The sequence below is a fragment of the Ctenopharyngodon idella genome, chromosome 13 (assembly GCF_019924925.1).
Source record: "Ctenopharyngodon idella isolate HZGC_01 chromosome 13, HZGC01, whole genome shotgun sequence".
NCBI lineage: Eukaryota > Metazoa > Chordata > Actinopteri > Cypriniformes > Xenocyprididae > Ctenopharyngodon > Ctenopharyngodon idella.
In genome coordinates this window covers 37,160,425-37,183,205 of record NC_067232.1, presented here as the reverse complement: position 1 = coordinate 37,183,205, position 22,781 = coordinate 37,160,425, and the positions used below count along the sequence as shown (strand labels likewise).

At 37.6% G+C, this 22,781-nt stretch overlaps 1 protein-coding gene across 13 annotated transcripts in view; it reads right to left on the bottom strand.

Annotated features, from left to right (window-relative positions):
* mcph1 (microcephalin 1) overlaps positions 1-22,781 on the bottom strand; it is a 184,689-nt gene that overhangs the window by 96,966 nt on the left and 64,942 nt on the right. For 8 of the 13 annotated variants that reach the window (XR_007933182.1, XM_051916830.1, XM_051916823.1 and 5 more), the window contains 2 exons: positions 16,399-16,561; positions 16,181-16,258 (listed from right to left, as the gene is read on the bottom strand). Coding sequence is in view for 10 of the 13 variants with exons in the window: in XM_051916830.1 (XP_051772790.1) it covers positions 16,181-16,258; positions 16,399-16,561 (241 nt within the window). In the remaining 3 variants the exon portion in view is untranslated. The remainder of the gene's footprint in view (positions 1-16,180; positions 16,259-16,398; positions 16,562-22,781) is intronic. The other 5 variants (XR_007933183.1, XR_007933184.1, XM_051916826.1 and 2 more) reach the window with 1 other exon arrangement.

The window sequence follows — 22,781 nt, the reverse complement described above, 5'->3', positions numbered from 1 at the left end:
TTTTTTTATAAGTATTGTGAATCCAAAACACTGCAGGTTCACTTTATTTTGACTCACTAATATTCCAAATGTAGCTTTATTTGCTACAATGTGCATGTTGCAAAAATCTCACTATCATAGTCACAGGAACATATTTTATCATGGGGGTTGCAGGTGGTGTGGCTTGCTGTTGCGAGGCAGTGGCGCAGTGGGGAATTTTAAACAAAATCCGAATGTTAAACAGCCTAAACAACACTCACAGATGAACATACAAATGAATGAGGAAAGAGTTATATGAAAACACTCAGAACTAAATAAATGTTAAAAACACTGTATTTCACTACACGGCAGCAGCACAAAAACCCGCATCTTACCTTATGATACTCAAATGTAGCTTAGCGCTCAGGAGTCATGCCGATGAATGCTTTAATCAAGAACTCTATATTCAGTTTTCAATTATATCTTGTCAGGCAGGGCGTGCAAATTTTTGTGAGATAGTCCTGAAATGGGGAGCTTTGTCATGAGTCCTGCAAAACGTAAGCAGTGCCCCGTGTTTTATTTGTCTGTTTTTTTTTATGATAATATAATAAAAAAAAAAAAATAAAAAAAAATTCTAGCTAGAGTGGGAAAATAACCAGCCAGCGCATTCGTAGAGAGGGTTTTTTCCCCCGCTGATAACGACTGTGTGGACGGTCAAAGGAACCAGTGTGGACTTTACCAAAACTTGTTAAATACAGCTACACCATCCAGGACTACTTCTAGACATGTAGGCCTACTGGATAATATCCTGATTAAACCTGCCAGATCCAGAAAAAAAATAAAAATAAAAAATACTGTTGGAAAACAAGCTTGTTGAAGCTGATAATACCTAGAATATCAAAATCAACTGCAGGCGGTAGATCCTTCTCATATTTGGCACCTAAACTCTGGAACAATCTTCCTAGCATTGTTCGGGAAGCAGACACACTCTGTCAGTTTAAATCTAGACTAAAAACGCATCTCTTTAACCTGGCATACACAACACATTATCAATTTATTTTTTCAAATCCGTTAAAGGATTATTAGGCTGCATAAATTAGGTCAGCCGGAACCGGGAACACTTCCTATAACACCAGATGTACTCATTACATCAGAAGAAGAATGGCATCTACGCTAATATTAGTCTTTCTGTTTATCCCGAGGTTTACCGTAGTCAACCTTATCCAGGCCGTATCCAGGTGAGATTGAGGACCTACGCCTTGACACGACCACAACGCACCCCTGAAGTGTCAGCAGAGATTGAGTCAACTAGATAATCCATTGTGAAGGCCTCATCGACACGACAGCCAGTGGTACAGCTCCTCAACAAACTGTCCATACCGGCATGATGAATACGATGGATTGAACTGGAATAAATACTTTGAATGTTGCGATCCTATCGGGCTTATGATAGCTACATGAATCGTAACAAAGCACTGTTTGCCAGAGGAGAACTGGCCCCCCGACTAAGCCTGGTTTCTCCCAAGGTTTTTTCTCCATTTTAACACCTATTTGCCACCTGTTTGCCACCTGATGTCACCTGTTGGAGTTTGGGTTCCTTGCTGCTGTCGCCTTTGGCTTGCTTAGTTGGGGACACTTGACATTTGATATTCAACAGTGCTTTGCATCTGCATACGTTGACAGCATTTTGTTTAAGAGCTGCTGTGCAGCCAAAATTACATACCATTTATCACTGTAAAGCTGCTTTGACACAATCTGCATTGTAAAAAGCGCTATATAAATAAAGGTGACTTGACTTGAGTATATTTCTGTTAAAGCTGTTAGGTTATCTCACGCAACTTTTTCCTTTGTGTTTTATATAATGACCACTAGGTGGTGCTATAGGCATAATGTTTTCTTTGATTGGTTTTCCATGAATAGCTGCTGTTAAAAATGAAAGTAAAAGAGACGCACATCATTTAGTTCATTATATTTAGTAGAGTAATTAGGTCCTATAAAGCAGTGTTTCCCAAATTTTCTTGCCACGACAGTTTTATAAGTAAAAACTCCCATGACACACCACTAAGCACAAAAACAACAAAATTGCACAAACATGAATTGCTTCAAATGGCATATTAAAACTGGATATTATATTAAAAGTAGTACTCACATTTAATATGAAACTTGAGCTTAAAGGGGACCTATTATGCAAAATTCACTTTTGCATGGTGTTTGGACATAAATGTGTGTTGGCAGTGTGTGTACACAACCACCCTATAATGATAAAAATCCACCCACTCCTTTTTTTTATCCCCAATAAATCATAAGCAGTGTCTCAGAATAAGCCGTTTCCAGATCCCTGGCAGTGTGACGTCACATTAGCCACAGCCCCCGCCCACGAATGTTGACAGACACTGCCGTTTTAACATAGAACTGCCTTGAGCGAGTTCACAGCCAGTTGTACAGTCTCCCAAGCGTTTTAGGTGTTCTGTAGCTGGAAGAATTAATCCACGTAGCTCTCTCCATTTACTCCCGAAATCTGAGCCGCTGAAGACGAGGTGGAATAATTTTGTTTTCAAAGAAAATGCTCCCTTAACTCTACCGAAATTTGTTTATGTCTGCGCAAATCATTTCACACTGGACTGCAATACAAAACAGAGGTTGTGCTAATCAGTACTGTTCGTGATCCAGCTTACAGTCTCCAGAGTGACACTGGATACGGCAATAATGAAGGTGAGAGCGCTTTATTACAGTTCATCGGAGTTGATTTATGGATATACAGTGGGTACGGAAAGTATTCAGACTCCCTTAAATTTTTCACTCTTTGTTATATTGCAGCCATTTGCTAAAATCATTTAAGTTCATTTTTTTTCTTCATTAATGTACACACAGCACCCCATATTGACAGAAAAACACAGAATTGTTGACATTTTTGCAGATTTATTAAAAAAGAAAAAATGAAATATCACATGGTCCTAAGTATTCAGACCCTTTGCTGTGACACTCATATACTTAACTCAGGTGCTGTCCATTTCTTCTGATCATCCTTGAGATGGTTCTACACCTTCATTTGAGTCCAGCTGTGTTTGATTATACTGATTGGACTTGATTAGGAAAGCCACACACCTGTCTATATAAGACCTTACAGCTCTCAGTTGTAGCGTCTGGATAGATCCGGCGTAGTCAATCAACTTTGGAAATTTCAGAATGCTTTTAGCCTCCTGAACTGTGCATGTAAATCACGAATCGGCTCCGGCAAGTCCGGGACCAATTGCCCCATTGGCACCTTTGTTACCCCAGTAAAGAAAAACAGAACATATTCTCGCCAGCTCCAGAGACTTCAAAGAGTCACCCTGGTGGGACTAAAGGTGATGTGGTCACAGACACTGGCCACAACCCCAATACACACACACATACAGACACTCACAAACACGCATGGAGATTGTGAATGTACATTTATCCTCCAAATATGACTGTGCCAAAGTGTACCCGTCGCTGTATTTAAAGGTGCATGTATTTATCCCTAGTATATAAGCTTAGCTATGACTGTAGTTGTATTAGTTTTCTTCTAAACGATAAAACTCAAGTATAAACTGTATCTCCCCTTTTATGTCTTTGCCATCTGACAAGTTTGGTCTCATTGTAAAGCTTTCGTTATGCTCTAATTGAAAATGTATGTCACATGACTGTAAAATGCATTCTTCTATTTTTAATGGTACTTTGAAGAAAATGTACTCAGATCGGACACTTCATAAACCATGCAAATTAGGTCATAAATGGAGACAAAGAAAGAGTTTGCCCGCCAAAATCGCACCCTCATCATTGGCTGATGTATCCCAGGAGGCGTTCTGGTCTGTTGTCCTTAAAACACAATGACACGCATCTCTCATTTGTCTCTCGCCATTTCACACCCGTCTCTCCCGGACGTCTCGGCGACCGCGCTTCCATCACGCGCCCCCTCTCTTCGGGACGACCATCTTTTGGCAACAAATTTCTTTGTCAAACCCTCTTCATCCGTCGCCCTAAGTCTTCACTCTTCATCGCCTAGGAGACGGACTCTTTTTCTTTATTTTCCGGTTATCTTACTCTTAAGTTAAACCCTTGTTTGAAAATCCCGCCGAAGAACACCTTCTCGGAAAAGGACCAATCGCTTCTTTAGCCGCACGCAACAAAACGCCTGCAGAAACACGAAACGACCACAGCACCTGAACCTATGCAAGTATAGAACCATTCTTTCCAAAGCGTTTTAAGCTCGATGTGTAAGCTTAGTTTCCTTGCTGGCTCTCAAAGGTTTTAACTGTTCGTAAGTTGCCATTCCTTTGATCACCTCTGTTTTCTTGACTTTACTTTCGTTTTCTATATATGTGTATTGTTTGTGTATGTCTAGTAGTATAGTCTCTGTATCCGTAGTTTCATATATTAAATACATTATATTCATGCTCGATTGTTTTTTTTGCTCATGCAACAAACCCAGGTCACTTTAACGTTTCGATCCAGTATCCTTGCTTTACGCATTGATGCTAGAATAGGAAGTCTTTCTCGTGGCCAGAGAAAAACCTTCCTTTTATAATCGGCTATGAAGAGCTAACGGTTTGCTGGACAAACTAGTTTCTCTAAATTATTATCAAGCCAGAACTAATCATATATGTAATTGATTATAATTCGTTGTAATTAATTCACAATATATGTATAATTCCCTCTCGGGTCGGTATATGTATTATAATTAATCATAAAGCTTTATGATTTATTATATTCATATATTTCACCCATAAATTAATTAAATACCTGTACAGATTCGCTACACAGTGCATGTCAGAGCAAATGAGAATCATGAGGTCAAAGGAACTGCCTGAAGAGCTCAGAGACAGAATTGTGGCAAGGCACAGATCTGGCCAAGGTTACAAAAAAATTTCTGCTGCACTTAAGGTTCCTAAGAGCACAGTGGCCTCTATAATCCTTAAATGGAAGATGTTTGGGACGACCAGAACCCTTCCTAGAGCTGGCCGTCCGGCCAAACTGAGCTATCGGGGGAGAAGAGCCTTGGTGAGAGAGGTAAAGAAGAACCCAAAGATCACTGTGGCTGAGCTCCAGAGATGCAGTCGGGAGATGTGAGAAAGTTGTAGAAAGTCAAGCATCACTGCAGCCCTCCACCAGTCGGGGCTTTATGGCAGAGTGGCCCGACGGAAGCCTCTCCTCAGTGCAAGACACATGAAAGCCCGCATGGAAGGACTCCAAATTGGTGAGAAATAAGATTCTCTGGTCTGATGAGACCAAGATAGAACTTTTTGGCCTTAATTCTAAGCGGCATGTGTGGAGAAAACCAGGCACTGCTCATCACCTGTCCAATACAGTCCCAACAGTGAAGCATGGTGGTGGCAGCATCATGCTGTGGGGGTGTTTTTCAGCTGCAGGGACAGGACGACTGGTTGCAATCGAGGGAAAGATGAATGCGGCCAAGTACAGGGATATCCTGGACGAAAACCTTCTCCAGAGTGCTCAGGACCTCAGACTGGGCCGAAGGTTTACCTTCTAACAAGACAATGACCCTAAGCACACAGCTAAAATAACGAAGGAGTGGCTTCACAACAACTCCGTGACTGTTCTTGAATGGCCCAGCCAGAGCCCTGACTTAAACCCAATTGAGCATCTCTAGAGAGACCTAAAAATGGCTGTCCACCAACGTTTACCATCCAACCTGACAGAACTGGAGAGGATCTGCAAGGAGGAATGGCAGAGGAATGGCAGAGGATCCCCAAATTCAGGTGTGAAAAACTTGTTGCATCTTTCCCAAAAAGACTCACAGCTGTATTAGATCAAAAGGGTGCTTCTACTAAATACTGAGCAAAGGGTCTGAATACTTAGGACCATGTGATATTTCATTTTTTCTTTTTTAATAAACCTGCAAATAAATCAACAATTCTGTGTTTTTCTGTCAATATGGGGTGCTGTGTGTACATTAATGAGGAAAAAAAAAATGAACTTAAATGATTTTAGCAAATGGCTGCAATATAATAGAGTGAAAAATTTAAGGGGGTCTGAATACTTTCCGTACCCACTGTAAATTTTACCAGTTTATTAAGCACCACCCGAAAAGGCATAAGGTCTTTATATATTTGTTTACTGTTGTAACGAGTGTTTCTGTGTACTTCGCCCTGTATGTTGATGATAATGCAAGTGAGAGAGTGTTTATGGATAATATTTTAATGCACACATGCACTGTGTTTTATTAAGCTCTTACAGTGATTTTCTAGAGTGAAAACAGATGCTTCATATTTTGTGTGAAGTACAATAAACGTTATAAAACTCATCGGTAAACTGGCTTGTACTAATATAGAGGATAAAAAGATGACAATTTAAGTTATAACTCTAATTAAACTAAACTATATCCTGTTTCTGACATATACTAGTTTCTGACATTATAGTGCATCCTGACTGACTCCTCACACCGGAGAACGAGCTCTTGAAGCTCCGCCCTCTTAGGCCGAGCGCAGCAGCTCATTTGCATTTAAAGGGCCCACACTGAAACGGCGCGTTTTTGCTCACCCCCAAAAAGTGGGTTTTAACATGCTATAAAAAATTATCTGTGGGGTATTTTGTGCTAAAACTTCACATACACACTCTGGGGACAGAGACTTATTAAACATCTTGTAAAAGGGGGCATAATAGGTCCCCTTTAAGTCAAGTATGAACACAAGGTCATATAAAAGGTATTTGATGTTTTCTAATTTTTTTAATAATTAAACACTGTGTCAAAGTTGATGTTGTGGCTTTATACATGTCAAACACGCACGTGTCATCATAATATTAACATTTTATGAAAATCAAGCTCAGACGGAGGCGATGTTTTTGACCAGCTAGTGACAGAGATTCGTGTTTTGTCTGTCTGTGGAACATCTGACATTTTCATCAACTTACAGGTTATAAGGTTTATTGTAGCTATATGGGAGCTCAGTTTTTCTTGTTGAATACATTTGGACAAAATCTTATGATATAATAGATGAAGTCTTTTTCTCTCTCATGCGCTTGCACCTTTACTAGTCCATCAAATGACCGTGGTGAGTTGGATCAGTCAACAAACACGGTAAGTCATGTCATCTTCACCTGTTATTGCCACTTGCACTGCCTGCCACATAGCATAGCCGGAGATCACTAAAATTAACATTAAAGAGGTGTGTGAACTCGCAAGTACGATGTCAGACACTGTAATTTGCTCTGGACCCCTCCCTGTTTGCCGGAGAAATTAGATACTTAGCAGATTATCATCACTCAATGGCTGGCTGTCTAAGTGGTGTCTGCAGAATAATATAGGATTTATAGACAATTGGAAAAGTTTTGGGGGCAGACCTGACCTGTTAAAAAGAGATGGTACTCTTCCCTCCAGGGGTGGTGCTGCTCTTCTCTCTAGTAATATGGCACATAGTCTTAGAGATGAACCTTGACTAACTGGGGCCCAAGTCAGGAAGCAGACAGACTGGCTAAACTGACTGTCTGCTAGCTGTCTCGTGTCCCAGAAGTCAGATTAATCCCAACACAAAGACACTTTCACCTAGATATCATCACATAGAGACTGTGTCTGCTCCCCAATTTAGTAAATACAAAAAACTCTCAAACCCATTTAAGGGTAAAAATTTAATTGATGTTCAACAAATAAAAAACAGAAATAATACAGATGAACAAATGATAAAGCTCGGTTTGCTTAATATTATATCCCTTTCTACAAAATCACTCTTTGTAAATGATATGATTACAGATCATAACCTAGATGTGCTGTGTTTGACAGAAACCTGGCTAAAACCAGACGATTATATTACTTTAGATGAGTGAACCCCTCAAGGTTACTGTTATAAACATGTGGCTCGTCTGAAAGGCAAAGGAAGAGGTGTTGCTGTAATTTATAGCAATAACTTCAGTATTACTCATATAGTTTCAAATATAATTCTTTTGAAGTGATGGTGCTTTATGTAACGTTATCTAGTGTACGTGATAAATCCCACTTGACATTTGTGCTAGCTACTGTACACAGGCCACCAGGGCACCATCCAGACTTTATCAAAGAATTTGCTGATTTTTTTTAATCAGAGTTAGTACTGGCTGCGGATAAAGTCCTTATTGTTGGTGATTTTAATATCCATGTAGATAACGAAAAAGACGTACTGGGATTGGCATTTAGAGATATTCTAAACTTTACTGGAGTTCGGCAACAGGTGTCAGGACCCACTCATTGTCGTAATCATACTTTAGATCTAATATTGTCACATGGAATCGATATTGATGCCGTTGAAATTCTGCAGCAGAGCGATGACATCTCAGATCATTATCTAGTCTTATGTATACTTCATTTAGCCAAGGCTGCAAATCCGACTCCCGGTTACAAATATGGTAGAACCATCACTTCTACCACTAAAGACTGCTTTATAAATAATCTTTCTGATTAGTTTCATCTCCTTAGCATACCAGATAGCTTAGGAGAACTCGATGTTGCAACAAAAACTATTGATTCTCTCTTTTCCAGCACTTTAGACACAGTTGCTCCATCGCGCTTAAAAAAAAAGATTAAAAGATTAAACTTTGTACATGCAACCATTGGGAGATATCATTAGGAAGCATGGCATTCGTTTTCACTGTTATGCTGATGTTACTCAGCTATATATTTCTTCGCGTCCTAACGAATCTTAGCAATTCACAAAATGAACGGAGTGCATAGCTGATATAAAAACTTGGATGACTAGCAATTTCCTACTACTTAATTCTGCACGTAGAACCTCTGCACGTAATAACCTAGAATTCTGTCTAACACTTTATGGATGTTCTGTCAAGTCTTCGTCGCCAGTTAGGAACCTGGGTGTGCTCTTTGATACCAATCTTTCATTTGAAAGCCACGTTTCTAGCATTTGTAAAACCACATTCTTCCATCTTAAAAATATACCTAAACTATGACATATGCTCTCAATGACAAATGCGGAACAGTTAGTTCATGTGTTCATGGCCTCAAGGCTAGATTATTGTAATGCTTTGCTGGGAGGTTGCCCTGCACGCCTAATGAACTCCAGCTGGTCCAAAACGCAGCAGCTGCAGTTCTCAGGGCTCCAGACTGCGCCTAAAACAGTCGCATTTGCGACTAAAAATATTTGCGAGTGATATGTTTGCTGAGGTCGCCATTGGCGACCATACAAATTCACACGTTATGATTTTGCATGTTAAAATTTGCATGTTATTTGCGTGTTCCGGGACCAGTAGCCTATCACATAATTTGCTGTGTTGGTGTAATTAAATGAGATGCTGCGTGTGAAAGTTTCACTGAGTTAGAGCGCCGAAATATAAAAAGGTAGGGAAAAATTTCACACCAAACAGAGCTGATGAAAGTCTGTGTTGTTGCCTCGCAGTGTCAGTGTAAAACAGCTGCATTTGAACACACCATTCTGCTCCTGTGTAAAGGAGACAACTGCCTATTTCTTCATATAAATTCGTCATTCAAAAGGGGAAACCAGCTCTACAGATTGCAGATACACATACAATGCAGCGCGTTTACGTTTGAGTATCAATCATGCTGTTCAGTTTCATTATTCCACTCCGCTCATAAATTTAAGGTCATTAAAAGTCTTCAGTGCCTTAAAGAGTATAACAAGAGTATAAACGATCATTTTAAGGCGTCTTATATTTTGTAAATGGAAAAACAAATCACGGTACTCCCTAATGTGATTATTATTAATTTCATTAAATAAATGTGAGCGCTGCATGTTTTAAAGTCAAAAGATGGTGGACGCGCGTTCTACAGAGCATCTCGCATTCAATGCTTAGTGCACATTTGTCAACCGATTGCTTATGAACTAATGCTGATCAATTATCACAAAGTTTACTTTATATTATTTATATTATATTGTGTTGTAAACTGTTGTAGCAACGTAATTTTTTAATCCTCATCTGAACTTGAATGAGCAGCAAAAGTAAAGCACAGACATTTCAAAATAAGAGTCCCGCTGTATTTCAAAGTAATCAAAGTCAAGCAGTATGTATATCAATTTCCCCTGTTTGTTATTTGGTTATATTTACCAAAATTTTTGATTCAAAGTAAACGGTTGTAGCTTCAGGAAGGAAGGACTAAGAACATTATTTGACACATATTATTCAATATAAAGATTTTACTAGCATCAGGGTTATTATAGTTAACTAAAACCATTAAAAACATTTTTTATTGCTTGAAATAAATGTTAATACTAAAATAAAAATCTATACAAACTAAATAGACAAGTTTAAAAACAAAAAATAAAACTAAAAAACTAAAAACTTAAAAAAAATGAAAGCAGAAAATATAAAAATCTAATTGGATTCAAAATATTCACAAAAACTATTAACAAAAAAAAAAAAAAAAAAAAAAAAAAAAATATATATATATATATATATATATATATATATATATATATATATATATTGACAATAGTATTAAGTAAAAATAGTGACATTCATTTCCCAGAAAAGTCACAAGATGAAAAAGCTGAAACTGTAAAGGGGACATATATAAACAACAGGATGACTAAAAGTAAGTGATTTAAAATTTTAAGTTCATTGTTGTGTGGCTCTTAAAAAAAAAATATTTGGCACCTGTTTTTTCCTAGAACCAGGAAGTATAACCATATTAGTCTGGCTCTGTCAACATTGCATTTGCTCCTTATTAAACATCATATAAATTTAAAAAAAATTAGCTAATTACTTAAAAAGCACTAAATTGTTTAGCTCCCCAGTACTTGAGCGAGCTCTTAACGCATTATAGTCCTACACGTCTATCGCACTTTTAAAATTCTGGCCAGTTGATAGTACCTAGAATATCAAAATTGACTGCTGGTGGTAGATCCTTTTCCTTTTTAGCACCTAACCTTTGGAACAGTCTTCCTAGCATTGTTTGGGAAGCAGACACACACTGTCAGTTTAAATCTAGACAAAAAACACATCTCTTAGACCTGGCATACACATAACACATTATCTACTTCAATAATTCAAATCATGTAAATTGTTAGGCTGCATAAATTAGGTCAGCCGGAACCGGGAACACTTCCCATAACACCTGATGTACTCACTACATCATAAGAAGAATGGCATCTACGCTAATATATTAGTCTCTCTCTGTTTATCCCGAGGTTTACCATAGTCTGCCAGTTCCAGGCCGTATCCAGATGAAATGAAGGACCTGCGCCTAGACAATGCAGCCCTGAAGTGTCAACTAAACTATCCCCTGTGAAGGCCTCCTTCCCTTTCCCTATGTATAGATAAAAAGTTATCAAAATGATTTCAGTTCGCATGGATCTGCGGAAACGACTAATAATTCTGTATTATGCGGGCCAGACAAGTAATTTGGCGATGCCACTTTGCAAAGAAAGACTAAGCGTCTGTGCACATACACAATCAAACGTGCATACCTATAGACTAAACACGTAAATGAACAGCAAGAATGCATTAAAATTTCTGTTTTCATTTAAAAAGGTGTCATGTAAGTGGCCCCTAAGTGAATATTAATGATTTTTACAATGGAAGTGATTCAATCAAAAACTTAATTTAGCTTGATAAGTATTTCCTAGAGCTGCTGTAAAGCCAAAACAATCTCTGTCCATTAATTTTCCTATTATCACTGTGAAGCTACTTTGAAACAATCTGTGATGTAAAAAGTGCTATATAAATGAAGATGACTTCACTTTATAAACATCACGATAGAGGAGGGCGGAGTTATGAGGTTTGACGGACAGTTTGAGGATCCAATGGAGTTACGAAGCTCTTTTAAATTCTTTTCATTGGTTAAATATTGTTAAAACCCACATACAGGAGCAAAGGGTGACCAACAGCACTGATTTTAGGAGTCTGCATAGCATTTATTTTATTTTATTTATTTATTTTTTTGCCATTTGGTAATTTTCCACGGCACACTAGTGTGTGCCACGGCACACTAGTGTGTGCCACGGCACAGTGGTTGGGAAACACTGCCATAGAGTAAGTTGCATCATATCATTTGGACTATGGGCAGTGATAGTCACAGAGCTGGTCACAAATAACAAAGCTTATTTAGCGATTTAAAATGTTATTATCCAACGTCATGGCAAATAGGCTTTCCAACGTACGTTAAAAAAAAAAAAAAAAAAAAATCAATAATAGCAGTATAATAGCAGTAAATTTATCTCACACACACGTATCTCACATTGTCCCACAAAATCATATCTACTGTCCTGCAACAGACCAACCGGATGAGTATTGAGACATGCTGCTCCTCAACTAGCATAGGCTAGTACAAAAAGATTTGACACCATCTCTCATGCATGGACATAATGGGGACAAAACATCCATATTGTAATACACTGATGAGCAAAACTTTATGACCAGTCACAGGTGAAGCAAATATCTTTGATCATCTCCTAACAAGGCCACATGTTAAAGCCTGGGTAGATTAGACAGTATCACAGAATATACACTATACACTAACAAGAAGCAACACTCAATAGAACGTTCCATGGCAACACCAGCACCCAGCAGCAGTCCTGAGTTTCCGCCATTTTGGGGTGAATTAAAGCTGAAATCTACTAAATACTATCACTAGTAATCATCAAATCCTTTTAACAGTTTATTTTACAGACTTTGTGTAAGCCTTCCACTTTTTTCACAAAACCTTTTTGCTCTCTAGAAACCCAGTCAGTTTGGGTTAAAAATCTTTAAAAGATCTAGTATTAGCATTAGGCTTATAAACACAAAATTAATACCAACATATGAAATTAAATTAAGGACATGCATCAGAAAAAATTGGGAATGCTGGACAATAAATATATGAATACAACAGCTTGATTTTGCAGTGTAATGTCCGTTAAAGCAAAAGTGTCCAAAAGTGGGAATTATGTGATAACGGACACAGCAATGCATCATGTATTATACGATCGTTATGTTTGTATCGTGATCCATTAAAACGTACAATATAGCCTATTTCAATTCAGACCTAGTGGACTGATACTATTATTAGGCTACTATTACTCCATCTGAAATATTTTGTTCGTTGCAAACATGATCTTAAATTTATTAATTATTAATTTACTATTAATAAATGTGTAAGTTGCATAAAATGGAAATACTCAAAATAGGCTAACTATACGTTACCACAGATGGTTGAATGGTTAAGTTCCACAACTGGTAAAATAAAACATATATAAGACAATACAACATTTACTGTAGGTGCCATAAAATTTACTGATGATTTCATTTGAAAAATGTTCTTTTGCGCTTCTGATTTGGCAGTGAAATTCGCCGATTTTGGGTGCGTATGTGAAGGATTCTATGGTCCAGTTAGTATTTTCACCCCATAATGGCAGACGCGCTACTGGAGCGCCATCTAGTGGCTGTTACCCAAAAAGTATCAGAGTGTTGCCTCTTGGGTTCTATACTCTTTGACAGTATGCAAACAATGAGTTTTTCATTATGTATTGGATGCAGGAAAAATGGGCAGGAATAAAGATCTGAGGCTATGTTCAGACTACAAATCAGATTTTGTCTCAAATCAGTTTTTTTCAGGTAGACTGTCCGCACTAGTAATTGCAAGTGATCAGATGGAACCACCTCTGATTTTAAGTGAGAGAGAGAGAGAGAGAGAGAGAGAGAGAGAGAGAGAGAGAGAGAGAGAGAGAGAGAGAAAGAAAGAAAGAAAGAAAGAAAGAAAGAAAGAAAGAAAGAAAGAAAGGAGAGCATATGTAATCTTAGTTAGACAGTCTGTTAGAGAGGTTTCATTCTCTTGGTCAAGTCATAAATGTGTGAAAATAAATCAGTTTGCCATGTCCGTGTTCGCTGGCGCATCAGATTCAGTGTTACCCCGGCACCACATTGCTTCTCGGTTGAGCCTCGCAAGATGGTATGCAAAGTTCAAATAATTTCCTATTTTAAACCTTGTTTCGTTCCTGATTGCCTGTCTCTTGCCGCAACCTACTCTGGCAAACAAGCATATCCCTACCATTAACACACAGACCGTTTATCAAGGTAAATCAAACAAAAATGGCAATATTTTTTATATGAAATATTTTTTGACAATAATAGCCATTATACAATCATAATAAGTTCGTACACTAGGAAACAGACAAGCAAAATAGACAAACAATTCAGTCAAATGTACAAAGGGAGCGCTCCAGTTTAGAATGAATATTGATAAAATAAAATAAAATGATTTTAGAGTTATATAAAAATATAAAACTAGGAAACTTAACTTCACCTTCACTCAAAATGGTTTGCCCAGAAACAAATAACATATTCATGAGACCAAAGAGTGCCTGTTAGATATATCCAAAACGAATCATATCTCATGTTTAACCACTACAGAGACATCAGAGCCAGCAGCAAATGTCAGAAGGACTTGCCGAGATCAAGCTGTTCTTGGCGGGGTACATGAGCGCTGCCAGGTGATCGTCCCTGAACAGTGTTGTGAAAAGTTACTTTTAAAATCAATGCATTACAATATTGCGTTTCACCCTAAAAAATAACTAATTGTGTTAATTATTACTGTTATACAGACACACAGTTACAATCAAAATTATTGGGTCTCATTCACTAAGCATGCATACGCACAAATTTGTGCGTGAAATACGTATAGGAACGATTTTAAGAACAAATCACGATTCACCAAAAATGTCTTACTAAAAATCATTCTTAATTTATTACAAAATATAGGAACAACCGAAAGCACTCGTACGCAAAAAAGCACTTACTCTGTACGGCCTTATAATCGTGTTAAGAAGTTATATAAATATGAAATTTCATCCTAACAAGACTATAATTATATTTATAGTTTAATATAATTAAGTATGTTACATTAAATGTATTATATAATCCATATATACAATTACATAATACAATTTACTAATACTGTATATGATGAAATACATTTCATCATATACAGTGATTATGTTCAGCTGCAAAGTTTCTCTGAATAACGCAGATATACACGTATGTACAGCTGGCTCATGAGAGGTGTGTAATCTGGGTCTGTATGAAAGGTGTTTATTGTGAGAACTGGTGAGAATGGCACGCTTGGCATAGCCCGAAGATCCTTCGAGAGCGCGTCTTTAAACATCAGCATGTATCACATAAGCCTGTTAGGAAAGCGTGCACGGAAAGCCCTTATATGGACATGGTTTGGGCTTGTTTTATGCAAATGACTAACCTCATGCACGCGGCTGCTCATTTAGAATACTCCAAGTTCACTAAAATAAGAAAGAGGTTAAGAACAAATTCATGTGCATACGCACGTGTTGTGAGTTAGGCTGAGATTTTTCTTGAGAAGTTCTCCTGTGCGTACAAATACGAAATAATCCACACAATTATTAGTGAATGAGACCCACTGAACCCCTCTGTACCTGCAAGATAATTTGGTTTTGTGTATGAAAACACTTCCACTTTAGTATTTCTCTGTAATGTAGAACAATGTTAGCAATGTCACATAATATTCTTTCTCAGCCCTGATACTCAAACCATTTTCTGATTCCATCCCGGTACATATTTGAGTAATTAAATTAATTAATTAAATTAATCATACACGTGACTAGCTGACTACTAGTCGACTAGAAAAATATTTAGTCGGGGACAGCCCTATTGCTCACCCACAGAATTAGACACTGCTGCATTTATTGCAACGCATTTCACATTAGAAATTGATACAGCTTGGCCCATTGGTTTAATGCTTTCACAGCACAAGCAAACCGCTCCAGAGTTCATTTTCAATCAGCTGAGACCATCTCTTTCAGGTGATCATAATTTGTGAGGAATCAAGCTTGAAAAGATCTTGAAAATTTACTTTTTAAACCATTTAACCGATACTATTAATCAGTCAAAATTCTTACTGTTAGTTAACCAGTTAATTACGAGCATCCCTAGTTTCTATGATTCAGTGTGTTATAAAGTACACATTGCTAAAGAAAAGAGACAAGAAAAGAGTTTAGACTTTGAGTGTAAAAAAAAAAATCCTAATAACAGCTGTGCAGTGTCTTTACCATTCTGTTTGCACCTTCATTTAACACTTTAGTAAAAGTAAAAGTAAGAGTAAAAGTAAAGCTAGTAAAGCTAGCTAGTTAGTAAAGCTAAAATAAAACTAGAAGAAAAGACCACCAACAAATTTAAATTTTCACCCTCAGTGAGAAATGATTCGTGTTTAATGTGTTTAAGAATATGTGGTGAAATTAAAAGTTCTTAACAGGTTCCATGATATTTACTGTATTATAGAAACACATGTACTTACAGGCGCAGCTGGAAAATGATCTGATAGCTCATAAGGTTCTTCAGGAACCCACTGCCTGTGCTCCAAACACCATAGGATCTGCACAGATAAGCAAACAAAAGATAAGATACAATAATATATTAACTACCACCTAAATCTTTTACAGAATGGTGTTTATCACAGTTAGGAAAAAAAAAAAAAAAAAAAAATACACACAAAGCAATAAGCACTATACACACCCACTCAAAGGATAGGATCCAGCAGCCACGTGCAATGCCTAGCAGGATATTAAGTGTCCGCCGTGGGCTGCCGGACACCACATGAGTGGTGCTTTCACAGACATTATCGACCACTGTAAAACCACCCAGATTTCTGACCAGCTGGAAGACTACCTCTTGCTTCCTAAACACAAATGCACAACAAACAAAAATCATAAACCTCAAGGTTTCTGCAGAACTTAAAAAAATCTTCATGCACCCTTAAACAAATTAAGGCATTATAAAGGTCTTAAACCAGAGCAGAAAGTCTTAAAGTCATGGTGTTAAATTTTGAATGCACTGGAGAAAAAAAATAAATAAAAAAAAAATAGTAATTTTGTCCTGTTTTCCAATACAAATACCTAAACATATTTGATACATTTACTTGAGATGCAAATGTAAAATGAAGTCTTGGAAAATTTAACAAAAGTGAGTTTATGATTAAAACAAGAACAAATGTCCATCAATGAGTTATGAAAACTTCCCTTTGAGTTAAGCTGATTTTTCTAAACCCATTGGCAGATATTTGTTCTTGTTTTAATCATAAACTTGCTTCATTTTGATCAACTACACAGAAAATAAGACTTTATATTTTGTCACTTTGCATTTCAAGAAAATGCATCTTGATTTAAAGGTGCAGTAAGCAATTTCTGATAAATGCTGTTGAAAGTGATCAGACTGTGCACCAAGTCAAGTCAAGTCACCTTTATTTATATAGCGCTTTTTACAATGTAGATTGTGTCAAAGCAGCTTTACATTGATAACTGGTACATTATTTGGCTGCACAGCAGCTCTTAAAAGAATAGTGTCAATGCAGGCAGATCAAAGCACTGTTGAATATCAAATGTCAAGTCAAATGTCAAGTGTCCCCAACTAAGCAAGCCAAAGGCGACAGCGGCTAGGAACCCAAACTCCATCAGGTGACATCAGGTGGCAGACAAGTGGCAAATAGGTGTTTAAATGGAGAAAAAAAAAACCTTGGGAGAAACCAGGCTTAGTCGGGGGGCCAGTTCTCCTCTGGCCACCACGCATTTGTAGCCAATCATCAGTAGGGGGCGTGTACACTTAGGATGTGGAAGAGAGAGTGAGCAAGAGGGAGATTGAAAGAAAGACTGTAGCAAGAGAGATGGCTAAGACACATTACAAAAGAGAAAAGGTCAGAGGAATATCACTGGAAAAAGAAGGGTTATGATCAGGCAATAGCTTTACAAAAGACATCCACTCCTGCATTGTGTGCTCGTGCATTTGGAGGCGGAGCAATAAAGGGGTGTGTTTGTTTGGAATGTGATGCTGCACTCAATATTCCACACTATGCCAGTGCATTCAACTGTTTATGGCCCAAGCAAATGCTCCACTCATGTACCACTCACGCTCACCGGTAAAACGACAAATCCTGCTCCGACATTTAATTTCTCTGTACTATACATCTTACTGTTTGTAAGGAATTTTTTTTGTATAAATGTCTCAATTACAGTAGGCATATAGATAACAGTTATGATCTTTGTGGCTTTAAAGCAATATTTTATAGGCTATAAATAAATGTGACGTGGCTTGACTGGATAGTGCCGAGTTGCAGAGCTTGTGATGTGATCATCAAATCAGATGATTTCTTAACTTCTGTTGTCTCACTTCTGTTATTTTTGTTGTATGTTTATTTTGTTATTAAGGGGAAAGCATGCAGCACATATTTACATATTTGTCTAAATGGCGCTCTTATCAGTGTGGATGGCTTTGGGATGTTCGTTAACAGTATAGCACTGCAAAGGTATTTCAGACTTTTTATCCGTAAGCAAAAAATGAAAAAGAACTTATATAGGCCTATATCACAAAATGAATCTTTGCTAACTCAGTTTCTCCACATTCCCTTTCAATTTCTTCTCCTTCGTTCTTAACTTTTATGTTTAGTGTGCATTTAGGCTATGAATAAGATTTGCAACTTCATTAAAACAATATTTGAACTCCATAACCTTAGACCTATTGCTTATTTTACATATTCTCGCACCAGCATATCACAAAGAGCATTCTGGGTTGACCGAGGTTGCCCTGAGCAGACTGAGTAAGCGGAATCTTCAGAAAGGCGCTCTCTGCTCCGGAGGAAATATTATCACACTGCTCCACTCACATGATCTGGTTGGAACATCCCTGAGCATCAACCTGGTGAATGGCAGGTTTATGAGACTAATGAGCATAAGTAACAGAGGTAAAAATTTAACTAAACCATTTTATTTCCACATAGAGTAGGTAGTCAGCCAAAATGCCTATTACCGCCCTGTGCAATGCCGCCACGTTAAATGCAACCCAGTGACACTTGTCGTGAAATCACCAATAGGTGGCCCAAAGGGACGGTTTGCACCATTGCATAAGGCTGCTGTGACATTTGTACTTTTAAATGAAGATAAAATAAAATAAAATAAATTACTGGTAATAATAATAATAAAACATTTAATCTCGGCTAATTATTTATCATATAAGTGCATATGTTCTAGCTATTTGAATAGCCTACAGTGAAATATTACAGTGATGGCAGACAAAACGCTTGAAACTACATTTAATAATTCACTGATGTATTTCAACAGGTCAGGCATGCACAGTTTGTTTTATGGTTTTCCCCATAAAACAAACTGTGCTATTAGCAAAAAAAAAAAAAAAATCTGCTGTTTTCCACAAAATGCAGCGCGACCTCTAATCAAGATTTGAACGGCCCTCTTGCACTTTAATAAACAAAAAAAATACACCACAAGACCATCATATCTCACAGTCAGTGCCAGAAATTCTACTCAACAAATTATGTGCAATGAGTTGATTATTTTTACTATTGTGAAATGAGAGGGAGGAACGAAGAGCGCTCTTTTGTGTGCGCGGACGCGCTGGTTATTGCTGGAAAAGTGAACTTCTGTTCTGGACATTTTGCGGAAAGTCAATTCGTAGTCGAGTGGTAGAGTGTTGGGAAGCAGTATCACTAATGACACTGGTTCAAATCCTGAACAAACACGGACTACTGAGATGTGTGTGTCCTGCTGTTCTAAAACTTTTTTTTTTTTTACACCAATTTTTTTGCTTACATTTATAGGCTATAATTTATCATATAAGTGCATAATGTTCCAGCTATTTGAATAGCCTACTGTTACAGTGAAATATTAGTGCCGGTAGACAAAACGCTTGAAACTACATTTAATAATTCACTGATGTAGTTCAACAGGTCAGGCATGCACATTGAAACATTTATTCTGGTACAACACAGAGATCTGCACATAACATGCAAAAAAATATAATGTCCATGAATTAAGAAATTGTTGATCATATTTGTATATTAAATCGTTCCTTTGTAAATTAATTAAGGACCTGTTTATCACTTTTTATTAAAATGTTTCTTTGTTGCCTAATAAAAATGTGAGAACATTGTTAGGCTATTAATTTGTTCTGAAAAACGAAGAAACGAAAAAATAGGCTAAAAGTTACCCACAATTTAACTACAGTGGAATTAAAACGCAGGGGCGAAATATCCCAATAAAACATCCTTATGTTTTTCGAATGATTAATAGCCTAAAACATTTTTTCCACACGTCAGCGCGGGGCTCCATAAATTGGCCTAAATATTTTCAACACGGGCCTACATAAAGTCCTGGGACAGTTAAACTTATTAATTATTGCAGTTTTGAATAGAGAGATCAGTGTTTGTATTCCCTGTGTCTGGGATGTAAAATTAAGATGACGCAGTAACCTCATTTAAGACGTTAATAATATGAACGCGCTTTGGTCCATAATTCAGAACAAATTCAAAAAGACATTGTATTACAGCTAAAATTTCAGTGAAGTTTTATTATAAATAGACTAACAATTATTTTATGTTGTGTTAGGTTTTCCCCATAAAACAAACTATTAGCAAAAAAATCTGTTTTCCACAAAATGCAGCACGATCCCCGATCAAGATTTAAACATCCCTCTTGTATTTTAATAAACATGAAAAAATACACCACCAGACCATCATATCTGACAGTCAGTGCCAGAAATTTCCTTTTATTTTGACTATTGCGAAGTGAGAGGAATGAAGAGCGCTCCTCTTTCACATGCGCGGACGCGCTGGTTACTGCTACATTTCGTAGAGTGTTGGACAGAAACAATGACACAGGTTCAAATCCTGCACAAACATGGGCTACAGAGATGTGTGTGTTCTGCAGTTCTAAAACACATTTTTTATACCATATTTTTTTGCTTACATTTATAGGCTAAAAAATTTCAATGGATTTCCATTTTACACCAAGCAACAAATATTATCCAACAAATTGAATTTACATTTGTGTGTATGTATATATATATATATATATATATATATGAACTTATATGTAGGGTTCGTCATCCAGAAAGTTTTTTTTAAATATTTTTTTTTTATATAAAGAAATATAAAATAAGGAAATATTTAACAATTAATAAACTTATGTATGGAAGTTTATTAATGCCGAATGTTTTTGAAATAAAAAGGTTTGTTGAATTGCACTAATTGGAAAAAAAAAAAAGAAAAAAAAAAAAAATTAATATTTAATAATTCACTGATGTAGTTCAACAGGTCAGGCATGCACATTGAAACATTTATTCCGGTACAACACAGAGATCTGCACATAACATGCAAAAAAATATAGTGTCCATGAATTAAGAAATTGTTAATCATATTTGTATATTAAATCGTTCCTTTGTAAATTAATTAAGGACCTGTTTATCACTTTTTATTAGAATGTTTCTTTGTTGTGAGAACATTGTTAGGCTATTAATTCGTTCTGAAAAATGAAGAAAAAAAAGTGCATTGCATTAACTATGTATGCATTTTAATGCATTGTATTTTTAAGGCTTGCATTTTTATAGGCTGAAATTCAACGTGGTTGTATATTTAAGCTGTGAATATTTCACTTCAAAACATTTCACACACATTTTCATCATTAAAATTCATATTCACTTTTTAGATTTCACTTTCAACATATTCAGTCGCAACTTTTGGTCCATTTTATTTTGCTTTACAAATTCGCTTCCACAAATTCAGTGGTTCAAAATAGAAAATTCAACATTGGACATCCAGGAACTGCAGGAATAGCAGTAGATTGCCGATGCATGATCTCCATCTGCTGTTAGTAGTCCTCACCAGCAGGTGCCGCTAGTGGCTGTTAATGGAGACCAGAGCAACTGCTAGAGAATAATTCATTCATTCGTTCACAAAAACGGATTTACAGAAATAGAGCAAGTGTATGTGATAATTATCAGGGCCAGAATATATGCGGAAAAGCTGATAAAGACACAAAAGCTGTCTTTACGTTTAATTCAATGTCTTCACGATTACTTTCCCAGTGTATAGACTACATGTAAGCTGCTTTCTCTACCACAAATGAGATTCTAACGCTTTTCCCACCCAATGTTGATGTACAGATCAAATATTACATCTGAGGAATCGTACTCGTAACCTCGGCTCCCTGAGATACGGAACGAGTACTGCGTATTGGGAAAAACTCCTTTTTTCCCCTCAATGCTGAAGCCTTTTTCAATAACGCAGTGTAACTGCAAAGCCCGCCAAAATGGGCGGAGCGATTGGCTATATAAGTGAGCATTTTGCCATAGGATTTCAGGTCATTCGACTGAAGCGACGACACTGAAGCCGCAGCCTCGTGGCACGGCATAGAACGCAGTACTCGTTCCGTATCTCAGGGAACCGAGGTTACGTTCGTAACCGAGTACGTTCCCTTTCGATACTTCACTCGTACTGCGTATGGGGAATGAATTCAACCACGCCGTGCCACGGGAAGGAAAGACTGGACTTATCTTGGACACCGGAGGGGTCCTGGGGACAAGTGAGGAGGCCGAAGCCGTCAAACCCTTTATATTACACTTGCTAAGAGGGAGCTAGCTCCCTAGGGGTGGCATAATGACGGAGCTCGACAGAGGCCATCGTATCATACCGAGAGGACCCGAGCATGCAAGGTCGGAATGTCCAGGTTATAAAATCTGACAAAAGTGGACGGCGAGGACTAGCCGGCCGCCTCACAGATGTCTGATAGAGACACCACTAGACCAGGCCCACGAGGAGGCCATCCCTCTAGTGGAGTGGGCTCTTACTCCTATGGGGCAATCAAGGCCCATAGAGGAGTAACACAGAGCGATAGCGTTGACTATCCAACGCGAGACTCCTTGCTTTGAGACAGGAGACCCTTTGGTGCGGCCGCCAAAGCAGACGAAAAGCTGGTCAGATTGCCGAAACGGCTGCGACCGCTCAATGTAGGTCCTCAATGCCCTTACTGGGCAGAGTAATTCCAACTCTTGCTCGTCCGATAAGGGAGGCAGCACTGAGAGGGAAATGACCTGCGATCTGAACGGGGTCGAGAGCA